The sequence below is a fragment of the Engystomops pustulosus genome, chromosome 4, assembly GCF_040894005.1.
Source record: "Engystomops pustulosus chromosome 4, aEngPut4.maternal, whole genome shotgun sequence".
Classification (NCBI taxonomy): Eukaryota; Metazoa; Chordata; class Amphibia; order Anura; family Leptodactylidae; genus Engystomops; species Engystomops pustulosus.
Genome location: NC_092414.1, coordinates 151,325,615 through 151,351,071, shown reverse-complemented (window position 1 = coordinate 151,351,071; position 25,457 = coordinate 151,325,615). Strand labels below are relative to the sequence as shown.

At 41.3% G+C, this 25,457-nt stretch overlaps 1 protein-coding gene across 1 annotated transcript in view; it reads right to left on the bottom strand.

The window, feature by feature from the left end:
• Positions 1 to 12,258: 12,258 nt before the first annotated feature.
• MYO1E (myosin IE) overlaps positions 12,259 to 25,457 on the bottom strand; it is a 117,193-nt gene continuing 103,994 nt past the window's right edge. Inside the window, exons 23-28 of the mRNA XM_072148099.1 lie at positions 23,301 to 23,447; positions 21,674 to 21,834; positions 20,149 to 20,235; positions 17,852 to 18,056; positions 14,138 to 14,307; positions 12,259 to 13,262 (exon numbers count right to left, since the gene is read on the bottom strand). Of these exons, the coding sequence (XP_072004200.1) occupies positions 13,186 to 13,262; positions 14,138 to 14,307; positions 17,852 to 18,056; positions 20,149 to 20,235; positions 21,674 to 21,834; positions 23,301 to 23,447 (847 nt within the window). The 3' untranslated portion in view covers positions 12,259 to 13,185. The remainder of the gene's footprint in view (positions 13,263 to 14,137; positions 14,308 to 17,851; positions 18,057 to 20,148; positions 20,236 to 21,673; positions 21,835 to 23,300; positions 23,448 to 25,457) is intronic.

Below are 25,457 nucleotides of genomic sequence, written 5' to 3'. Positions count from 1 at the left end.
CCCAATGTTATTAGCAAGGAACGTGTGGAGGAATATCTTAGAGGGATCCCTTTCCCAGTTGTAACCCCACAACAAAGGGATGAGCTGAATGCACCTATAGTTCAGGAGGAAATTAAGCTGGCCCTGCACTCCTTTGATAAAGATACCTTACCAGGCCCTGACAGTTTACCCTTCAGTCTTTATAAGAAGTATAGTAATGTTCTCCTCCTTAAGCTAATTAAGGTATTTGAAGAACTTATCTTAGATGGAAAGACGACAAAATCTATGGCGGAAGCAGGTATAGTCCTGATTTAAAAAAAAGATAAGTGCCCTGTGGATGCTGCCTCATATCGTCCGATTTCTCTGTTGAATACAGACCTTAAAATATTTGCAAAACTGCCTGCGTTATGATTGCAGAAAGTTATACCCGAAATAGTACACAAAGATGAGAATGGCTTTGTTCCGGGCCGTAGGACGTGGGACTGCATCCACAGGCTGTAGAGGGAGAGCAAATTTATTAAAATGGTTAAAATCATGTACAATGAACCGACAGCTAGAATTAGGGTCGGAGAAAAGTATACAGGAATTTTTGGATTATCGCGTGGTACAAGGCAGGGAGGCCCCCCCCCCCTTCTGTTTGATCTATATATGGAGTCTCTAGCGACCAAAATTAGAAACTCTGAAAAAATATGCCTTTACGGCAATGATGTAGTCTTATCTCTACGGGATTCTCTTGATACAATCCCCAAAGTTATATGCTTGGTGGAAGAATTTGGGGTAATCTCGGGCCTAAGGGTAAACTGCCAGTGTGTTTTGGAGTGTGGGAGGAAGGCGGGGAGCTGGACGAAACCCACATGAGCCCTGGGGGAGCATGCAGGCTCTTTGCGGATGTTGACCTGGATGGGATTTGGATCAGGTCCTGAGCGCTGCGGGGCTGTGGTGCTGGCCACTGAGCCACCGTGCCGCCCTACATCAACAGGAATATCCTGTCCACTTGCCAGAAGTTCTTGGGGTTCATTATCAACTCTGCGACAATACCCTCTCCTTATCTCCCAGAGCCATCAGTCTGAAGAGAGAGAAAAAAAAAAGTTTTTTCTTCCAAGATCAACAATCCAAAAGGCAATGTCTGTTTTAGGGGTGCTACCCATGGATTCAGTGCCACGGGCAAAAGCTCATATAGACAATCAGAGAAAATAATCTTTGCCAGAACAGAACCAGCGAATCTGAAGGAGCTGAAAGCGGTCCATCTAACCCTCCTGTACTTCCAAGGCGTTCTCCAGAACCTAAAAGTTCTGATCCGTAAAGTTCTGATCCGTTCAGACAATCTAACAGTAGTCAGTTATATGAACAAACAGGGGGCACAAGGAGCAGTTCTCTATCCTTGGAATGTATCCAGCTGATCTCATGAGCAGAAAAAAATATCCAGACTATTTCAGCAATCCATCTCAAGAGGAGTATTGAATATAAGAGCAGCCTGGCTGAGTCGCAATCGGGTCATTCCCCGCAGAATGGTCTCTAAACAAGGAAGTTTTCAGTCTAGTGGTCCAGAAAATGGGGTTACCCCAAATGGATCTGATGGTGACAAACAAAAACTCCCAACTTCCAATATTCCGCTCCCTAAACAGACAGGAGAATCTGTTCCTGTGGATTCCCTCTCAGTCAGCTGAGAAAACTGGTTCCAGTATGTGTTTCTACCCTACCAGCTCATTCCGAAGGTTCCTCAAAAGATTGAGAGAGAAAATGCTTGTGCTGGCCATAATACCCTATGGGCCAAGAAGGTCACGGTTCTCTCTCCTAGCCAGGTCAGAGGAAAATTATGGAAATTGCCCCTCTGCAAGGATCTGTTACACCAGAACAGTCTCCTTCTCCTCAACCTGGACCATCTTCACCTTACGGCTTGGAAGCTGAAAGGGGGCAACTGAGAAAATCAGGATTTTCAGAGGAAGTAATGAATACATTATCTACTTCTAGAAAACCAAAACTGTGAAAGTTTATCAGCGGATTTAGGAAGATCTGCAGACAAGTGGGGCTCCATGAATAAACCTCTACTACTGCAGTTCCGGCTCTGTTACAATTCCTTGAGGATGGCCTGAGGAAAGGATTGAAATTCAATACATTGAAGGTTCATTTTACGGCCATAAATTCTACCAAGGGAGGTGTCTTTTCTGTGAAACTGCTTATCAAAATATTTTTTTTAGAGGTCTTAAAAGAATCAAACCCCTGGTTTATTCTCCACTTCCATCATGGGACCTGTCGGTTATCAGGAAACAATTCGCTCAGAAGCCTTTTGAGCCAATCCAGGAGATAGCCCTACATCTTCTCTCCTGGAAAATGGTATTTGGTAGCCATCTGCTCTGCTCCCAGAATAAGTGAGATCAAGGCCTTCTTGTGTAAAGAGCCATACATGAGAATTATGGACGATTGTTTGACCCTTCGTACACTGCCAGGATTATCTTCCCAAGGTTCCCTCGCAGTTAGCCTTGAACGAAGGAAGGAGTCTTCTAATGAAGAACAAATAAGACTCTGGGCTCTGGATGTGAAGAGAGCAGTGCTATGCTACCTGCAAAAAGAAATAAAAATTTGATTCCTTTAGACAGTCAGAAGCTTTATTTTTTTGAAATTCAGAGGTCCTAACAAGGGCAAAAGGGCAAGCAAACCAAGCTTGGCAAAGTGGATCAAAAGTGTCATTCCTTTATTTTACCAGCTGGAGAATATTCCTTCCCCATTGAATCTCAGAGCACATGCAACCAGATCAACAGCATCTTCCTGGGCTGAGATGGCGCAGATTACACTGGACCGGATATGCAAAGCAGCAGTCTGGTCAAACCCTTCAACCTTCGTAAAACACTCCGGGCTGGATGTAGACTCCGGGGTAGGCTCGGCCTTTGGCAAAAGAGTGCTTAGTACGGCTGCCTCAAGTTTATCCCACCCTTTCTTTTCTTTTATTGCTTCTCACGTCCCATTCAGTGCTGCCTGAGGACGACCAGGAATGTGAAAATTTGCTCACCGAAATTTTTGTTTCCTGAAGCCCCCCAATAAATGTTGATATTGCTACATTAAGAACACGTGTGTTCATTGCCTTGGGGTTTTCTTATAGGGAGTCAGCCTGCCAATCACTATTGCTAATTAATTATTATCTTCTGTCCAATAGGAGATCATAGACTTAACCCATTCAGTGCTGCCTTCGGACTACAGGAAACAAAAATTTCGGTGAGCAAATTTTCAAAATAATGCCCCTTGACAACACAGTGAGAGAATGGGCGAGCAAGGAACGATGTTTGACATGTGTAGATAGATTTAAATATCTGGGTATTGAGGTGTCCAACAATATAGAGGAATTCTATCACCTTAACCTTGTCCCCTTAATTAAAAACGTGAAGAACAGAATACAGGGCTGGAATGGACTTATGATGTCCAAAGCGGACAAGATGGGTTTGATTAAAATGGCCTTCTTGCCTCAAATTTTATACACCCTGTCCTCCGCACCTATAAGGCTAGATCACTCCTTCTTCAAATTAATAGAATCAATATTGAACAAACTAATCTGGGGAAGAAAGAGAGTAAGAATGAAGATGGAGTTGCTCTATAGACTGATGGGGGATGGAGGTCTGGGTATACCATTTTTTCAAGGGTACTACTTAGCCGTACAGATAGGAAGATTCGTGCGTTGGAAAGATAACAATCTTTTTGTAAAACTGACCCAGATGTCCGAAAAGCTAATTTGCATATCAGAAAAACATCTGTAATTAAGGTACAGTTCCCCATTTGCATCTAATTGTAGGTGATATGGGGAGGACTTGTAACCCTTTATCAGCAAGCATTGTTAGTCAGGGTGGTCATAATCTGGTGACAGGTCTTCTTTAACCCCTTCCCGACGAGCGCCGTACTAGTACGGCGCAGCGGGAAGTGACTTCCCGACGCGCGCCGTAGTACTACTGCAGACACGGTGATCGCGGCAAGATGGCGGCTGTCCCTGACAGCCAGCCACCTTGCCTCTTGGACCAGAGGGGTTTCGTCGCACCCCCCGATTCACGATCGATGCTATAGCACTGGAATGCTGCATGTCACAGCTATTACTGATCGCGGCGTCTAGAGACATGGCGATTGGGACAAGATGGCGGCTGTCCCTGACAGCCAACATCTTGCCTCGTGGTACAGAGGGGTTTCGCCCCCCCCCCCCCTCGTCCACGATCGCTGCTATTGGTTGGTCGATGCGACCGACCAATAGCAGCAGTATACGTCACCAGGGGGTCATGTAGGTTAACACAGGATGATGATTGGTGCTGTCTAAGACAGCACCAATCATCATCATTAGGGGGCATGTCTGGTGGCATCATGCCACCTCCCATAGACATCCGATTGGCCGATCTATACAGATCGGCCAATCGGATTTCAGGTGGGAAGTTCAAATTAGTGATCACTGTTCTGCACGTCTCATTCTAGTGTGAGACAGCGTGCAGAACAGTGTATATCACCCCCCTGTGTTGCTGGACCCTCTAGAATTGCTGGCTGGCACCTTTCTGGGCACCACCAGTGTGATCCTCAATTGCTGCTGTGACTACTACAGTAAGATCTCACTTCTGTGTGATCTTATTTTTTTTTTTTTGTGTGATCCCTAATTTCCCTATATCAATCCCTGTTCCTCATCCCTTCCACCCCTTCCCTGTGTGCGTCCTGCGACGCCGAGCACGTGTGCTCATTTTTTGGTTGCAGTTTTTTTTTTCTCGTATTTTCCCCTGCACCACCTCCGTGGTTGCATCCTGTAAGCTGGGCACTGATCAGTGACTTGCATCAGCTTTAGCTTCAGCTTTTTTTTTTACACAGGAGGGTTTTTATTTTTGTTTTTTGCTCAGTTTTGTGTGTCCTGTGACCGCTAAGTGCAGATCGGTGACACACATCACTGGTTGGCACTTGTGCTTGCACAGTGCCAATTTTTTACTGCTGCTTTTTTTTTAATAGTTTTTGCACACACAATCCATCTTGTGAGTGCGCTGCGACAACCGAGCGCTGATCAGTAGCATCTTACTGTTTAGCACTTGCTCCTTTTTTGTCGCTTTTTTTGGTTGTAAAAAGAGAGGGATTTTTTAAATAATTTTTGCGCACACAATCCATCTTGTGAGTGCGCTGCGACAACCGAGTGCTGATCAGTGGTATCTTACTGTTCAGCACATGCTCCTTTTTTGTCGCTTTTTTTGGTTGTAAAAAAGAGGTGTTTTTTTAAAAATAATTTTTGCACACACAATCCATCTTGTGAGTGTGCTGCGGCAACCGAGCGCTGATCAGTAGCATCTTACTGTTCAGCACTTGCTCCTTTTTTTGTCGCTTTTTTTTCCTGTAGTAAAAGTTCTAGTTACGGTTACGGTCTATTCTTTCTTCGCCCCACACGTGTTGAAGCACAACATACACACCCTCTTGAATAAAGTTTACACGTGTTAAAAGCACAAAACCCCACCCCAATAAAAATGTCCAATACATCCCAAAGATCTTTTTCAGCAATGGAGGCTTATGCCATCCTTGCCGAGACTGATTCAGAAGGGGAGGATGCCCCATTTCTTTATTTTTCATCCTCCTCCTCCTACTGCCCTTCCTCTTCCTCTGGTGATGATGGTCCCTCAAGAAGGCGCCCCAGGACCACCGCCAAGCATGTTCCCCAGCCCGCAAGTGATTCATCATGGAACCCACCCCCTGAAAATTATGTGCCCCAAATTCCTGAGTTCGTGGGCAGCTCAGGAATTCATTTTGACACTGACGGCCTCACTGAAATTGATTTTTTCAAATTCTTTTTCTCTGAGGACCTCCTAAATCTCATGGTGTCACAGACAAATTTATATGCCCAACAATTTTTTGCACAAAACCCCACTTCATCATTTTCTAGGTGGACCCCTGTAGATGCAGTAGAGATGATGAAGTTTTGGGGTCTTGTGCTCCACATGGGCATTGTTAAAAAACCAGAGGTTAGGCAGTATTGGAGTACTGATGTTTTCTACAGTATTCCAATTTACCGCACCGCAATGACGCGGCCACGCTTTGAGGCAATTCTTAAATTTTTGCATTACAACGATAATGCACAATGTCCACCTCAAAGTGACCCATCATTTGACCAGCTATATAAAATTCGGCCAATCCTCGACCATTTTGGCACAAAGCAAGAGGGCCAGGTACGGAATTAAAATGTACAAGTTGTGTGAGAGTACCACAGGGTACACCCATAGGTTTAGGATTTATGAGGGAAAAGACACCCGAATTAGCTCTCCAGAATGCCCCCCTGTCCTAGGAGTTACAGGGAAGCTTGTGTGGGATTTGGTGCACCCACTTCTGGATAAAGGTTACCACCTCTACGTGGATAACTTTTATACCAGCATTCCACTTTTCCAATCCCTAAACTCCTGAGGTACTGTAGCGTGCGGCACTGTACGGAAAAACCAGAGAGGCCTCCCGGGATCCCTTGTTAGGCAGCCACTTAGAAAGGGGGACATAAAGGCACTCTGCAATCAGAACATGATGTTGGTAAAGTATAAGGACAAAAGGGATGTCCTTGTTCTGACCACCATTCATGGGAACTCCAGCACCCTCACCCCTGTACGAGGTACCACCACCACTACCCCTAAACCAGACTGCATCCTGGCTTACAATAAATACAAGGGTGGGGTGATCTGTCAGATCAAGTGCTGAAGCCGTACAGTGCTCTATGGAAAACGAAGATATGGTACAAAAAGCTGGCTGTGTGCATTGTACAGATGGCACTGTACAACTCTTACGTGCTGTTCCAATGTGCAGGCCATGCTGTATCATTCCTCCATTTTCAAGAGGTGGTGATTAAGGCATTAATATTTGGACAGGAAGGACAGGTCCCCAGTACCTCTGGATTAGATGTGCCCCGTGTTGTTCCAGGGCAACATTTTCCCGGTGAAGTGCCCCAGACTGCATCTAAAGGAAGGACTCAGAAAAGATGCAGAGTCTGTTCCAAAAGAGGGGTTAGGAAAGACACTATATACCATTGCGAAACCTGCCCTGAGAAACCTGGCCTCTGCATGAAGGAGTGTTTCAGGATATACCATACAACTCCTGAGTAATAAAATTTTAATAAAAATTCTTGGGCATCCATAGCACATTATATTGGGAAAACCACCTGTATGTTCAAAATGCTCACTACACCACTTGTATTACACTACACCACATATTACACCTTGCTCAATTCTTCAAGGGGTCACTTTTTAGGTTTTACTCTGTTTTGTACCACTAGGGCTCTCCAAATGCATCCTGACACATGTAAAGGATTTCTGGGTTCTAAAAGACAAACATCACTCTTTTCCTCTACTTTGCACCCAAATCACATTTGATATGCACATGTGGGGCAATTCTACATTTGGGAGAAATAGTCTTACAAATGTTGGGGTATTGTTTCATCTTTTATCCCTTGTAGCTTTAAATAATTTGGGGTAAATATGACTTTTTTGGGAAAATTTTCAACTTTTTCCTTTTGGGGTCTAATTGGATCATACACCTTTAGGGCTAGGGCTCGCCAAATGCACTCTGACCCATGTATAAGATTTCTGGGTTCTAAAAGACACACATCCCCCATTCCCTCTACATTGTACCCATACCTTTTATCTGCACATGTGGGGCGATTCAACACCCAGGAGAAATAGTTGTACACATTTTGTGGGATTGTTTCATCTTTTGACACTTTTGGCTTAGAATAATTTGGGGTAAAAGTGACTTTTTGGGGAACATTTTCACCTTATTCCTTTTTGGGGTCTGATTGGATCATACACCTTTAGGGGTACATACACATATTACACCTTGCTAAATTCTCCAATGGGTGTACTTTCCAAAATGGTGTCACTTGTTGGGGTTCCCTTCTGTTTTATACCACTAGGGCTCTCCAAATGCATCCTAACCCATGTATAAGATTTCTGTCAAATTTGGCTTCTAAAAGACACACATCCCTCTTTCCCTTCTGAGCCCCACTGTGTACCCATACAACATTTTATCTGCACATGTGGGGCAATTCTACATCCAGGAGAAATAGTTGTACACATTTTGTGGGATTGTTTCATCTTTTGACACTTTTGGCTTAGAATAATTTGGGGTAAAAGTGACTTTTTGGGGAAAATTTTCACCTTTTTCCTTTTTGGGGTCTGATTGGATCATACACCTTTAGGGGTACACAGGGGCGGACTGGCCATAAGACCCACCGGGAGAAATCCCGGTGGGCCGACTGGTTTAGGGCCGGTCCTGTACTGGTGGGGCCGGTGTAAAAATAAAAACACATTAAACTCACCTCTCCGACGCTCTGACGCTGCTCCCCTGCTCGATCCCAGTCCAGGCGCGGTGACAACAATGTACGCGCCGGCGTCGCACAGACCATGACGTCGGCAAGCAGCTGACGTCATGGTCTGTGCGATGCCGGCCCGTACGGAGCTGTCACCGCGGCCGGACTGGGATCGAGCAAGGGAGCAGCGTCGGGGCGTCGGAGAGGTGAGTTTAATGTGTTTTTATTTTTATGTACTGGCGTGGGGGTGACTTTATACCAGGGGCAGGAGCTGTATACCAGAGGCTGTTATTGTATACTGTGGCTGTGGGCTGTATTACTGTGGCTGTGGGCTGTATTACTGTGGCTATGGGCTGTATTACTGTGGCTATGGGCTGTATACCAGGGGCTATGGGCTGTATACCAGGGGCTATGGGCTGTATTACTGTGGCTATGGGCTGTATTACTGTGGCTATGGGCTGTATACCAGGGGCTATGGGCTGTATTACTGTGGCTATGGGCTGTATACCAGGGGCTATGGGCTGTATTACTGTGGCTATGGGCTGTATTACTGTGGCTATGGGCTGTATACCAGGGGCTATGGGCTGTATTACTGTGGCTATGGGCTGTATACCAGGGGCTATGGGCTGTATTACTGTGGCTATGGGCTGTATACCAGGGGCTATGGGCTGTATTACTGGGGCTATGGGCTGTATACCAGGGGCTATGGGCTGTATTACTGTGGCTATGGGCTGTATACCAGGGGCTATGGGCTGTATACCAGGGGCTATGGGCTGTATACCTTGTATATTCTTGTACATAGGGGGCGGTATTATAGTAGTTATATTCTTGTACATAGGGGGCGGTATTATAGCAGTTATATTCTTGTACATAGGGGGCGATATTATAGCAGTTATATTCTTGTACATAGGGGGCGATATTATATCAGTTATATTCTTGTACATAGGGGGCGGTATTATAGCAGTTATATTCTTGTACATAGGGGGCGGTATTATAGCAGTTATATTCTTTTACATAGGGGGCGGTATTATAGCAGTTATATTGCTGTACATTGGGGGCGGTATTATAGCAGTTATATTGCTGTACATTGGGGGCGGTATTATAGTAGTTATATTTTTGTACATTGGGGGCAGTATTACAATATATTTTACTTAGGGGCAGTAGTATTATTATACTAGTTACATTCTTGTTTATTGGAGAAGGTATTGTAGTATGTTTTTAGTGTACATATATGGCAGTATTAAGTTGTGTGCTCTTAAAATAGAAGTGTTATTCCTTTACAAGGAGGCAGTATGAGTGTCTTTCTCTGTGGTGTACATGTTGATTTAGACCATCTACTAACAGTTTGCATGGAGTTTAGTAACTCCACCCACATAACAAGGCCACGCCTACTTGTTTTGACCCCGCCCACAGAATGGGGCCACTTTTACAGTTTTTTCCAGGGCCACTTTAAATTCCCAGTCCGCCCCTGGGGGTACATACACATATTACACCTTGCTAAATTCTCCAAGGGGTGTAGTTTCCAAAATGGTGTCACTTGTTGGGGTTCCCCTCTGTTTTGTACCACTAGGGCTCTCCAATTGTATCCTGACACATGGAAAGTATTTCAACAAAATTTGTCCTCTAAAAACTGAACAGCGCTGTTTCCCTACCAAGTGCCACCCTGTGCCCGTACAGCAGTGTATATTGACACAGTGGGTATTGGAATACTCAGGAGGAATTGCACCAAACATTTTGAGATGCATTTTCCTTTTTAACCCCTTGTGAAGGCGCAAAATTTAGTGTTCAATGAATATATTGTAAAAAAAATTAGATTTCCGTAATTTCACGTTCATTTATTATTCACGCTCGTGAAATGCTCAAAGGGTTAACTAACTTTCCAAAGGTTGTTTTGAATATTTTGAGGGGTGCAGTTTCTAAAATGGTATCACTTGTGGGGGGAGTACTATCATAAAGTCCTTAAAAAATGGCTTCTAACTAACTTGGTCACTGCAAAAATAGGTTTTGACGAAAATTTGTGAAAATCTGAAAAATAGCACCTAACGTTATAAGCCTCCTCACATCCAAAAAAAAGGAAATAATGTTTGAAAAATGATGCCAAGTTATAGCAGATATATGGAAAATGTTAGTTATCAAGTTATTTTGGTGATATGACTAACTTTCCAAAAAGTGTAAATTTTTGAATTTTGAAAACATCATTTTTTTCAAAATTTTGACCAAATTTCCATTTTTTTTATAACTAAATACTAAACATATTGCCTTAATTTATCCACTTACATGAAGTACAACGTGTCACGAAAAAACAATCTCAAAATCACCCAGATATATTAAAATGTTCCAAAGTTATTACCACATAAACTGACATATGTCAGATTTCAAAAAAAGGGCTGTGTCAGGAAGGTGCAAAATGGCCAAGTCGTTAAGGGGTTAAAGTAAAGCCCATTATTCAGAAAGGTCTTTCACCTCTTCAGCTGCCGACCCGAAGATGGATATTATTAAAGGGGTAGGCCACTTCAAGTTTTTTTTTTTAATGTGTGTGTGCTGGTTCTGCACAGCTTTATTAAAATGTACGGTAAAGCCCCCTGGTTCAGACATGTCTTTTAATGTCTGTGGATCAGGAATGTCTTAACTTATTAGTCTTATAACTTAATGGTCGCAGATGGAGGGTCATGTGATCGCTATCTGTCCATGACCAGTCTACCTTTCAGGACCTTATGAACACAAGCTTAAAGGGGTATTCCCATTTCAGCAAATTAAAATTATTGTTTGTATGGTGAAAAATAATGCAATGTTCCAATATATTTTCTGTATGAATTGCTCAAAGTTTTCTAGATCTCTGCTTGCTGTCATTCTATAGAAAGCTTCTATGCTTGCTTTCAGTTATATCAGAGCTATGTGTTATAATGAGCCCTGCATCTGTGTGACCATGTTTAGATTTCTGTCCACTTGAAATAAACAATGAAGCTTTCTATAGCAGGACAGCAAGCAGAGAACTTGTCAGGAGGCTTTACTGAACATTTGATTTTAATAAAGTGATGCAGAATATTTGATCAATATCTCGCCCCCCACAAATTACAAAAAAACTTAGTAAAGTTGCCAACCCTTTAATAGCATCAATATTATATGGACCAATTTGACATGCTTTGTCCAGCACTGCATAATCTGTGTGCGCTATATAAATAAAGAATTATTATTATTAAGATTGCATATTTTCCCAGGGTATCACTGACACATATTATATTTTCTAAGTTTTCCAGGATGGGATAAGGAAAACCACACCTCTTTTACCTACCTTGTAAGGCAGCTCCCTTAACATCAAGCGTGACCTTCGGGAAGCCCTGTGAAATGATGTGGGATCAAAACCAAACCAGTATATCTATTCCAGGAACAGACTCCCAACTAAAGACAGCTAAACCAGTTCCCTACACTGTACTGATGAGACCCAATCAGGGTGCAACAGAGTTAAATGAGAGGCCTGTGACCAGGGTCGGAAGTAAAAGCTCTTCTTATCCCATCCTAGAAAACTTAGCATATTTTGCCAGAATCCCCATGGCTAGAAGACTCCACACGCCTACACGGTGGCCTTAATTAGCAGTCTCTGTAAGGAGAACTCTTACTTCCCGATCCAAATCACAATCCTCTCACTCAGCCAAACCAGTTTCCTACGCTCTACTGCAGAGACCCAACCAGGCCGGAACAGATTTATCCACAGTTGAGAGTCTATTCGTTCAGGAAGCCTTATGACATGATGCGGGATTAAAACTAAGCCAGTATATCTATTCCAGAAGGTCATTCTTGATGTCAAGGGAGCTGCCTTACAAGGTAGCTAAAAGAGGCGTGGTTTTCCTTATACCATCCTGGAAAACTTTGCATATTTTCCTAGTGGAGAATCCATGGATATAAGATTCCACACAACATTAGTGATACCCTGGCATTTCGAGTAAGTAGTGAAGTTCTGAAGAGACACACAACCAAGTTAATACTACTATATGCAGAAGCTTGGCCAAGGTGGATAAAAACAGAATTGTATTTATTAAATAGCCTATTACATGACGCAGAAGACAAATCAGCTAAGAATGGGCTGGCTTCTGTTAATCGGTATTCAGGAAATTGCGACAGCTATGGAATTTCCATCGTAAAAGCAATAGCAAAGGCTTAAAAGCATTTAAAAACATGGTTCTAAGTGCACAATTCATAAGTACCTGATATATTAGCCCTAAAATCTGCCATAAGAATACAGTCATGTCCTATGTTAAACATCCATAAGAGTTATAACATTATATTATATATATATGTACAGTATATATGATTTGCTATATAAATTTACAGCTTAAAAGAACGAGATAACAGCATTCTATACCAAGGTATTAACATGGGCCAGCCATATTTCAATAGAAGACTATGCAACTGTGCAGTGAATACACATTTCTTCAATAAGCAGTGCCGTATGGAAGTATTCACGTATCAGTATATTCAATTACACTTTCCTCTATTGGTTAGTGATGCATTAGCAGCATATGAAACGTTTCCTTCATCCATGGAGAGAGGAACTGTGCATATAAAATCTTTGTATAATTTAACATCAGTAAACGTAAGAGGCACTTACTATCACACAACCACCATTAGGTAGCACTACTCATTCACGCTATAACCCTCATGCCACTAGAGAGGCACGTGACACACCGCTCAGCAATGCATCATCAGGCAGCAAAAACATTGTCCCCAAATAGAATCAAGTGTAATAAATATCTTCCAGTTCAGGTCTTTGGTGTCCGTATTTTGTAGCGATCAGCTCTCACAGTGCTACAGTTTGGTTTGGGCTTCTCAGTCAATGTGCCACAAGGTGAGGCACGTCTCCCCAATCTGACACTCGCTGGAAGGTAGCAAAAAGGGGAGGGTTACAGGGTCAGGTCTCATTGGTCCAGTCCATCTTAGATCTTGGTGACATAATTATTAGGAAAAAGTCCTTGTTTCCCCCGTAGTCTTCCGGTCCACCAACCTGAGTGGTCTGCACATGAGAGAAACAAAAAGAAACATTAAGTGAAAGTACAATGTAACTACTTTAGAGCAAAGGCTCAGGGACTTCCTGATAAATATCTTCCCCACAGCGAGAATGTGATTAAAATCTTTTTAAAAGAATCATACAAACATAAAGGTAAAATAATGGTTGGGATAGCAACTGAGGAAGAGTATAGTAAGGACTTGAAATGCGTATTTTACCGTTATGTTTGTATGAAATAATCTGCTCGAAACTAAACCCTAATCAGCCTTCCACGAGAAACTTTTTTTTTCTGTTCGTGGAAAGAAGAAGCAATTGTATGAGGTGAAGACATCATTTTTAAGTAGGTTTTGATGCAGAAGACCTCCTTAAAATCCAATCCAAACCTACCCTATGGCCAGTGGCACATGACTGTGGTTGGTCCGTGAAAAGGTACTGTAGGTGGACTTAAAGGGAACCTGTCATCTCCTTATCCCACCAACATCTCACTAATCGGAAGTTAATATAGACATATGTGGACACTGATTTGAATAGATATTTGAATCTACAGAATTCCCATTAGAGGTAGCAAAAAAACAGAACGTGGAAGCAGTGCAGCTGGAGGGGCTCACAGCATACAATACACAATAGCACCTTGTGATAGCCATCAGCAGCCTTTGCAAGAGACTTGGCCACTTCAGAAAACTTTGATTCATGGAAGAGTCAATAAAATGTTTTATATGTTACTATTATAAACATCACTGAATTCACATTACTATCGCATTTCCTAATTTTACAGCAATCCTACCCCCCAATACATGAATGTAGCCTGCGAATGGAAGAGATGTGAGCCTGGAGAAGGCTACACGTCATGCACACCAACGATATACTGCTAAGACAATTACCTTCTTTGATAATCTCTATGATGTCATTGGCATTAAAACTGAGCTCATCTGTATCCTGTGCGTCATACGCATACAGGGCCTTGCATTGCGGCACTTGAGGTTTGGGTTTTGGCTGAGGCTTTGGTCTTCCTCCACCCGGAGGGGGGCGGTTTGATGTCTGTCGACGTGCACTATAAGGGAAAAAAATAATTTACTGAATGCCCTTTTTTGGATTTTGTATCATACAAGTAATTGACCAATAGATGGAGCTGTTGTACAAAGATTACATCCCCAATGTTAAGAGAAATTTCAATGGCAGAAAAAGGGCCTTTCCTGCCACCTGTAGGCTGCCACTGGTACAACAAATAAGCCTCACTGCCAAAATGTAACACACTGAAGAAATGGAGTCTACAATATAATATAAGAACCTGTAATTTCCCTTTATGTCATCACCCAATGCTATACAATAAGGCCACCTTTAGCAAGCAATAATTACGCATAACCAGTATGAATTTTAACTGGGGTTCAATGACAATAACACAATAATTCTATTTTATACAATTGCTCAAAAATTATAACAATCCTCACTTCATTTCCTGTCTATATCATCAAGCACCTTATCAACAACTATGTAGGGTATAATGTCAGACTTGGTCAGATTAACTAGATCTCTACATGTACAATACAAGTACCGCCATGCTGTACAGGAAATATTGTTCTTGGATCAAGCAGAACTTTCCATGCACAATGTTCCCTATTCTAAGACAATTTGTATAGCCACACATATATTTCCTGCTTCTCCGTTATCAGGCCATTCTGCAGACTAGGTATAATTTCATGGAGCAGGCCGCTTTCTTGTGTGTAATATTTGTTTAATGGCACATTTTATTGCGACCTGCGGTTTTACACTAGACCCTTACTGTAGTTAGATCAACATTGTCTCAGTAAAGTTGGTCAGAAGCAGCTGCCGAGTACAAAGAGTCTTTGAGCTGCAGTGGGCAATTTTTCTGTGGTCTCTTGTTCCTCACAGTAAAACCGTGTCTCCATTTGCAGTGCAGCAGAAAAAAAAACTGATTGCAAGATATTCTCCTAAAACTAAAACATTATTAATTACTTTTCTGCTGTCTTCAGAAACTTAAAACCAGCCAAATAAAGATTGTTTTCTTCCACAAATCCATACAGCTAGATCTAAACTCCAGGTCAGCTTCTTAAAACATCATCTGGGAAAGATCTGAGTTGAAATGGGAGACCACACAGGCCTGGGGTTGTAGCTGAGCTATTCATACAGTATAGTAGTAGTTACATTGTTTCCAGGAATACTCTGCTATTTCGTGCAGTTTTTCTATTCCTCTGCATTCAGTATTGCCAATACTATAGTCCTATTAGTATAAACCAATTACACGTTCTTTACTCTTTATTCATTGTCAGCATTTAAAAGATCAACCTAAATGCTAAAACCACTATCAATCACTACGTTCCTGTACAGTGCACAGTCCAGTCTTAGCTACATGTTCACTATTGGTCCCTTGCAAATTGCAGAAAATTAAGGAAATGACTTCAATCAAAATATTTCACTATAAAAAAAAAAACAAGCATGGATACAGTAAGGAGTATCAGCCGCACCACGGACCTAGTGTTTAGGGTAGCAAGGAGGCCACTTTTCCGAATAATAGGGAATCAGTACATGTTAGGTTGGACACAATTAAAGATTTTTAATTGTGGGACAAATGCTTAAAGGGAACCTATCAGTTCAACTAACCCACACTAACAAAACTTACCTTTGTGAACTGCTATTATACAGCAGTCCAACTATCCCTATATTGTAATTCCCCATGCCCGTAATGTTCCACATTCTGTTCGCAAAGATGACTCACTATCTATGTACATTCATGTTCTTCCACCTCAGCCGTGCCCGCGGCTTCTTGATCGACAAGGGGTGTGCTTACTCTTCCGCAGCTCAGCTACTTCATTCCCCCTCTCTCTGGAATGAGAGAGATGTGTGCTCTATGTGACTTGCTGAAGAGAATTCCTGAGGTAGGGAGGAATGAGGGAGCTGATTTATATTCAGAGAGTCACACACAGCCAGCATCTCTATTATTCCTGAGGAAGGGGGAGATAAGGTAGCTGAGCAGAGTTCACCAAGCTGAAGAGAAAGCACTCCCCTTGTCAATGAAGAAGATGGAATTTCAAAGGAAACATGATAATTGGACTTACATCAGGTTACTTGCAAAGAGAGTTAGTCAACTTTACAGACTGTGGGACTTTACATGCATGGGGATAATAGCAGTTTTCAAAGACATATTTAGTTAGTGTGGGCTAGTTTAACTGACAGGTTCCCTTCAAAGGAGTTGTCCATCAGGTCATGTATGCAAATGGAAGTGATGGGGGTATATATGTGATCCTGGACAACCCCTGTGTAGTTATATCCGACAGGTTCCAGCTCCACTGTTAACACCTCTTACCTCTCTTATTCTCTCAACCTCTAAACCTATACATGTCTTTCTAATCCATTTCATATATTTCCTAAAAATAGTTACTTTTACAGCAGATAGATTGAAATGAAAACAAGTCATCATCGTACATGTTTCCAAATGAAAAGTTATTCCAGGACTCATCAGTTATTCCAGATACTCATCAATGTAGAATACTCAGCTCATCATATTTCCCGTGTGCCCGCTAACATGATGTTATTCTGACCTTCTCAGCTGAAACCACCCAATACTCCCTTGTGACACTGCACACTGATGTTTTTGCTGTGCACTTTAGAAAATGCATCACTAGAGAGCTAAAGCTTAACTAAACTTACAAAAAAACTGTACAAATGAATAGTGCAGATAATAGTAAATGTTATAATATACTTTATTAAATAAATATGTTCCAGGGTCCTTATTTTTCCCCCGCCTTTCTTCATTATGAAATCAAGTATAGATTATGTATGATACTATGCCAATGGTCCATGAGAACACCTGGTTTTGTTAATAACAGCTTTGATGATGAATCTCATTTTAACCTTGGCTCTGCTGGAGTCCTTTTGTTTCATAAATTGCCTTTTTTACCCAGTACCAGTCTGTTAGCTCTTCCATTTTGTGACACTAATGCTAACTAACTCACTTGGCAAAAAGTGATATCAATTAATGCAGCCAAGACTCTGTATTTACCTATATGACTATGTATGAGGGGCTTACACATAAAAATACATGGGGACATAAGCTATGTGCTCATACAGAAAACTATGGTTTCCTCAGCCCCCTATTTGAACCTAGAGGTCCTGACAAAAAACTCAGTACTGCCCTAACATAGTGTCCACAAAATTTACCTGGCTCCCCGCCAGTAAAAGGTGTGGGGGCACAAGGCTGCAATCATCTCCTCTTAGCTCTCGCCCTCCTTCCTCATGCAGCTGTTAGAGAGAGCTAGCAGACCAAAGAGGAGATAATGTTGATGACACAGGGATTACAACGCCCCTGTGACTTGATGCAGTTTGCTGGCAGGAGCCAGGTATACTCTTATATACATTTAAATGTTCGTGGAACCAGTAAGGTTAATCATAAAATCAGATTGGAAAATAGTAGTAAAAAGGGTATGGGAACATCTCATTAGGTGAAAATGTGCGATCCTGATGACAGATTCCCTATAACCTTAGTAAGAACACACAAATCACCAGAACTGTTAAACTCTGTTGAAAGCAGAATATAGGTATTAATCAATTGAAAAGTTAATCTGTTAAATAAGCCTTACCCGGCAACACCTTGGTCTGGGACACGAAGGAAATCCAAACTCTGGGGCTGCAGTGGATTCCTGGCTGCTGCTGCACCAGCCATTTGCCTTGGTAAAGACGGGTGGTCCATAGGATGATGTGATGTCCTAGAATTGTTAAACTGTCTTCCAGGCTTCTGTTGCTGCCCATATTGGTTATTCTGTATCAATCCATTCTGGTGGGATCCTACATTGAAAATACAATACATTAATGGATGAATAGAAAAGTGCTTACTTTAAAAATGCTTTTAATAATGATAGTAATAAAGATCACTTAAAGGGGTTGTCCAATATACTTTCTGTATCTATTCCTCACAGTTTTCAAGATCTCAGCTTGCTGTCTTTCTGTAGAAAGCTTAATTGTTTACTTCCAGTGGATAAAAACTGGTCCATGGTCATGTGATGTCACACAGGTGCACGGCTCATTAGCATTACGCAGCTTTGATAACACTATGGGGGTCATTTACTAAGGGCCCGATTTGCGTTTTCCTGACGTGTTACCTGAATATTTCCGATTTGCGCCGATTGTACCTGAATTGCCCCGGGATTTTGGCGCACGTGATCGGATTGTGGCGCACGTGATCGGATTGTGGCGCATCGGTGCCGGCATGCGTGCAACGGAAATCGGGGGGCGTGGCCGAACAAAAACCCGATGGATTCGGAAAAACCGCCGCATTTAAAATGTGTCGCTTGGGAAGCGCTTACCTTCACCTGGTCCAGCTCGGTGTATTCCGGTGCGTTCAGATGATTTTCAGCGCAGCAGCGCCACCTGGTGGACGGCGGAGGAACTACCTTCATAAATCCCGTCCAGACCCAAATCCTGTGCAGAGAACGCGCCGCTGGATCACGAATGGGCCGGGTAAGTAAATGTGCCCCTATGTGTTATAACGAGTCGTGCGCCTGTGTGACATCACATGACTATGGACCGGTGTTTATCTACAATAAGTAAACAATGAAGCTTCTTGTTGCATGACAACAAGCAGAGATGTTGGAAACCGTGAATAATTGATACAGAAAGAGTATTGGAAATTTTTCATTACACAAACTATCAATTATTTGCTGAAATGTGCTGAAATTGGACAATCAAAGCCGCCTATTTCACAATCCCTATCAAGATGTAACATGATCGCGCCCTGCACTTTTACCTACTTTAACAAGCTTGTCTTATCCACATAGCCAAGATGTTAGATGACCTCAGCGCTATATTCAGAGTCTCTTATCCGTATAAGTGGGAATGACAAGCTTGGTAAGTCTAATTATACATGGGGTGGCTTCCAAACCCATATTTATAGGAACAGGAAGTAGTTGGTGTGGATTGCAGGATGCTGGAAACAATTACCATAGTGTAACTGCAGAGTCCTCTCATAAATTGCATTATTGTAATGATATGAAATTATGTTGGTTGGGTTAACAAAATGCCACCAAGATGTCATAATACTGCAACAGACCTAAATATGAGAGGAACTGCAAAACAGATTTAGAGTAGAAGTGTGGCTGTAGACTTGTGGTACTGGAGGCCATTGTATTATCCAGGCCTGTACTTCCACAGCTAGTGGCCATCGCTGTGGCTACTATTAAATATGACTGGAATAGATCTTAGCATAGCCTAAAAGCACTAAATACTAGATAATTGTACTTACAATATAAAATGAGATTTTGACGCTCAAACATACACATTTAAATGCAAATACAAGCGTGAGGGGCATTAAGCTTGTGCCTTACTCACTGTTACCTCCTAAACAAATGTCTAAAATGTCCAATAATTGTTTCATAGCTATATAAGTTCTGACCATACAGAGCTGCAGACAGTGTTAGGTAGCACCCCTAGAGATCTTTGTAACCATAACTGTGTGTGTTGTTGGTAACAGTGGGACTGTTGAAATGCATTTATATTCCAGGATTGTAGCTGGACTTTGAGCACAGTTGTTCTTTTGGCTCTCTGCGTTCCATGGCATCGCCACTGTTTTGTGAGCGACTGCTTCTATCCTCAACAAGAAGCTTGCTACATCAGCTATTCAGAGCAGAAGTAAGGGAGTATGGCAGAAAGGCAGAAACCAGACAGCAGATCAGTTTGAGAAAACTCCCCCAGTGCTTTAAGTCCAGCTACAATCTTGGAATATTAATCAATATTTCACATTCCGTTTGCTACAAACACACACAAAGATATGACTACACAGTACTGATAACTAACACTGTCTACAGTTTTTCATGGTCAACCTGCTAATAGACTCTCTTAAACTGTTAATTATATGAAATGTTAGCCTTTTACAACAACATACCTGGTGGTGGTGGGGCAGCCCTACTTGGGTAGGATTTGGCATTGTTCATGCTACTTCTCGCTTCAACAAAGTTTCTTCTGGTTGGCCCTGTGTAACAGATGCATACATTAATACAGCATATTGTTAGCATCTTCATATGCTTCATGTGTGATAAGTGAATTAACTTTCTTTAATAATACTTCTGAGTAACTATGTAATCTGTACAAAAGACCGACATCCGTGTCACTTTATGGAAAAGTATGAAAATGAAATTAATCAAAATGTTAAACCTTTGGTGGTGAGATACAACAGACATGGTGAATTATTAAAGTCTCTAACCCCTAGCGGTGAAACGTTAATAAAGATCTTGCAGGGGTATAATATGTATAGAGTACAGGCAGTCCCCGGGTTACATACAAGATAGGGTCTGTAGGTTTGTTCTTAAGTTGAATTTGTATGTAAGTCGGAACTGTATATTTTATCATTGTAATTCCAGACAGAACTTTTTTGGTCTCTGTGACAATTGGATTTTAAAAATGTTGGGTTGTCATGAGAATCAATATTAACACTAAAGCTTCATTACAGATACATTTGATAACTCCACAAAATAGAGAAAAATATTTTCACTATGACCGGAGCTCCAAGGATTCTAAAACTTCGATGAACAGCACCAATCTTCAATTTCTCCTGCTGAAAGTATGTCACCATTCAGACTAGCACCATCGCACTCTCATTCTCCTCCTTTATTATATTGTAACTGGAAGAAAATATGCAGGCAGATGGTGTGGTACGTTCCAACAAGGTTAAAATTTATTCCAATTCATCATACTCACAAAAATCCAATAAAAATGCGCATATCACAAATTCACATAACGGGACGCTAGCTTTCTCTCCGCCCGACCCAGGGTTTCGCTGGCAAGGCTTCTTCCGGGGCTTCTTCCAGCAACGCCCCGGAAGAAGCCTTGCCGGCGAAACCCTGGGTCGGGCGGAGAGAAAGCTAGCGTCCCGTTATGTGAATTTGTGATATGCGCATTTTTATTGGATTTTTGTGAGTATAATGGATTGGAATAAATTTTAACCTTGTTGGAACGTACCACACCATCTGCCTGCATATTTTCTTCCAGTTACAATATAATAAAGGAGGAGAATGAGAGTGCGATGGTGCTAGTCTGAATGGTGACATACTTTCAGCAGGAGAAATTGAAGATTGGTGCTGTTCATCGAAGTTTTAGAATCCTTGGAGCTCCGGTCATAGTGAAAATATTTTTCTCTATTTTGTGGACTTTTTCAAAGACTGTGTGGACCGGTCTTATACCGTGAGTAGCTCCTTAAGGGGCAAACTGTGCACCACAAACAACTGTATTTTATTGACATTTGATAACTGTTACATCTGATCATTGTAGCCTAGGACTAAAGTACAATAAATTACCAATATCCAGAGGTCCGTTTGTAACTAGGGGTCGTATGTAAGTCGAGTGTTCTTAAGTAGGGGACCGGCTGTATATGTTCTACTATCAGTTTCCTAATACAGGACTACTCTACTTACTGGCATTCTTTGGCAGGCCTTGTCCTATGCTGACCTGGAGCACCTTATTGCTATGTTTCAGTATGGCTAAATCACCAAATCCTTGAATGAATTGCACTTGACGGGAGCCACTTCCACCACTCCATGGACCCCATGATTCCTTTTTTAATTTCATCTCAAGTCTGTAGTAAAAACATAAAAATAATGCAATTTTTCTAAGAAACATCAAAATAAAAATCTTAAATGTATTACAAGACAGTGATATGATTATACGAGTTATACAAGATAAAGTGAGAAATAGCCAAAGTACAAGTATTTTATGTGTATAGGAGGCATATAATAAAACCACCATTATGGTTGTATACACTATGGGGGAGATTTGGCATAGTTCATGCTACTTCTCACTTCAAATAAGTTTCTTTGGGTTGGTCCTGGGTACCAGATGTTTACTGTACAGCAATACAGCAATTTGTTATTACACATAAAGCATTTGTAATCTGTACTATTAGACTAGTGCAGAGTCAGACTAGACAAGTCTTCTGGTGCGCCAGATTTATCACTGTCCGATGCTGGATGATAAACGTAGTTTAGGCTTAGTTTAAGACTGTTGAGATGTGCTTTTCGCCATGTATTACTATTACGACTGTGTATTACTATCACTGAATTCTATTTTACTTTGCCACGTTTTGACGCATCTACATCATTTTTTGCTGCACAGACTTTTTTGCCACCTATCCAAAAGCTTCACCCCTTTGTCATACAGGAAAAGTGACTGGTGACTGGTTTAAAAGCTTGGATTTTTTTGTGCAAATGATGCCAGATTTCCATCACAAGTAGTATGATAAATCTCCCCCATGAATCCATAGATGATGCTTGCTGTCTTCCATCAGTCCTATTTCTCCTAATAACTAAGTACTATGAGAACCATATACACATCTGCTCTGATAAAAGGCTGTGATTGGCTCAGATTCCTCAAATGATCACAGTTAGCAAATATCACATGTAGCCAAGAGCTAGCCCACTTATCAGACCTGTAACCAATATGGAGAATGAGTATATCATGACAATGGCAGTACAGGGGCACGGTGGTAGATGTAATACTGAAGGTCCTGGTAACTACTGAGAACATTATATTATGTTACATGTGTGGAACAGAGCAAGAATAAGAAAAGAAAATAAAGAGGAAGACTGAAACAGAAGTTACACACTAAAGCAAGTTACAGACATGAGAACTGATGATGTGACTATTAGTATTCAGTCTATGATGCTACAGATAACAAGGTATGTATGTATGAGGGAAGGAATTTAACGACCAAAATCTCCATAATTAAAATGTTACAATGCAGGTCAAGCCGGTATTAGAACGTGTTCTTCAAGACCAGTCACTATTTATTACACTGAATACTCCAGATAATAAGAAAGGGCCCAGTGAGAGGAGAACGCAGCTTCATCAATAGGCAACAAAACTAGATCAACCCTTACACAGAAAAAACACGATCAGACAGTTCAGGAAAGGATTTCAGGCCGAATGCCTAGTCTAAGGCCTATATGGACAACCACACCCATCAGTAGCGGCAGGAAATTGCTTTACGCTCTACTTGAAATCACTAGACAGCATTCTAACAACTAGAACATACTTATTACTTACGTATTGTTAAATTTCAGAGGTAGTTTTCTTTGAGTCTTCTCCTCATAGTGTTTGGCCAACAGGCTAATAAATTCTGTCTTAAAGACTGATTCCAGTAAGCTGTCATACTCTTGCTCATGAAGAATGAAGAAGTCATCTTGGAATGTACTGAAAATATAAAAGTTTAGACACTTTTTTAAAAATGGATCTGTCAATCACAAAGACATATGAAAAGTCCCAGAAAGGCCAAAATCTACAATATTGCAACTTTGTTCTTTGTATTTATGGAAAAATAATGATCCTTTTTTTTTTAACCATTGGTAATAGCATAGCAGAGCTAAGAGCAAAAGGGCCTTAAACACATGCGTTATTGTTTCTCTATGTGTTAATCATTTTGATCTTATGCTATATAGACACATTTAGTCATGCCTGTTGTGAAGGTGTCAGGTTCATTGTAGAGTCTCTAGTGTAAAGGTCAATCAGTCTTCAAGTCTTTTTTTTGCTGCTAATTTAACTTGGAAATATATGATTAATGTTTCATATTTCTAAAATTTAGTGATACTCTTAGGCCCCTTGCACACGACTGAATATGACGGCAGTTAGCATACGGCCACCATAGAAGTGCATTGTGCACAGCACACATACAAGTGTCATGGTACAATGCTGTCATTGGAGAAAAGATAGAGCCTGCTCTGTTGGCATAATGGCCTGGCAGCAGGGATCTCTATGGAGAGGGGAGGGGTAATCAGCACCCACCACTCCAGCCGAATGTGTGTGTGAAAGGAGCCTTACACTGTTAAATAATCTCAGTCTATTATCATTAGAATATCTCATACAATGCAGTAGCCATTAGAAAAGATGTTGAGAAACATCTGATTTTACTGGAAGACTTTTTTTAATAACATTAAAAAGATTGAACAGATGTCACCACATGGGAGCCAGATGGGTATGAAATACTGAGTCTTTCTAGATTCTTTCGCTCCTATGCAGACTTTTACTTGGACTGGACAGCTGTCTTACTCATGACAATTGGCTTACAATCTTTTGCAGATGTTTCATAGCTGTTGCAGAAAACACGTTTAAAGATACTGCTACTGCTGTCAGAATTCTGTTATTCTGCTATCTAATTCCACCTCCAGAAAAATTACATTTTACTGTAGACCCAAAATGCTGTTTAATTGTAGCGTGTTTGGGACATAGAGAGGTCGTAGACACTCAGCCTACTTCCTGGAAAAGTACTTTGTCACATTGCTCCATCTCTGCTAAACAGTTATCTCAAATGTTTCCTAATAAAGTCCTTGTAATGTTACATGCTAGAAATGACAGGACAAAGTTTAGAAAGGCCCAACTTAGGTGAAGGCAATTCAGTAACGTTTGCTTAGTAGGATGCACTCTATGGAATACGTCCCAGGTGTGGTGGGTGTTAACGCAGAGCAGAAAGATTACAAGAACAATGTTCCTCACTCACTAACTAACCATGAATAGCTTTCACGGCCCCTGTGTGCTTATGTGTTTCAATGTAAAGGATGTATTATTCTTCTGCTACAGCAATAAAGAAATCATTCTGCCTCTTACACCAAGAGATGTCATCACTGGGAATATTAATATTGGCACAGACAGCTAGATATACAATCACCATATTATTGTATACATAAGGCACACAGATGGATATCGTGTGAGCAGGTGCAGTGTAGTATGATGAGCTCTCTGTATATGCCACTGTTGTGCTGGTTTAAAACCCTCTTTTGTGATAGGTGAATGCTAATTTCTCATAATAGGTCAACAATTTTCCATATAGATTGATTGCTGCTATATACTAAATAGTGCATAAGCCAACAATATATTTAAGGATATTACTGTATAGCTTTTCGGAAGACAAATTTGCTTTTTTATTCAATCCGTTTAGGTATACACAGGCCATATCAAGACAGCAGCCAATACGTTTCTTTAGCCACGAATAAGGCTGCTATCTTGAAGTGTCCTGTGTACACATGAATGGATTGAATAAAGAAGTATATTGTTTTCCAACAAGCTGTTGTATTGTGCTATTAAAGTTCTGCTGGGGAACTCGATCAACAGGTGGTAAACTGAGTGAGCTGGATAATTCTTTATATTAAGGGATATTTCATTCAGTGAATAAATGTGGAATTCTACACTTTGGCCCACGTTCATTAAAAA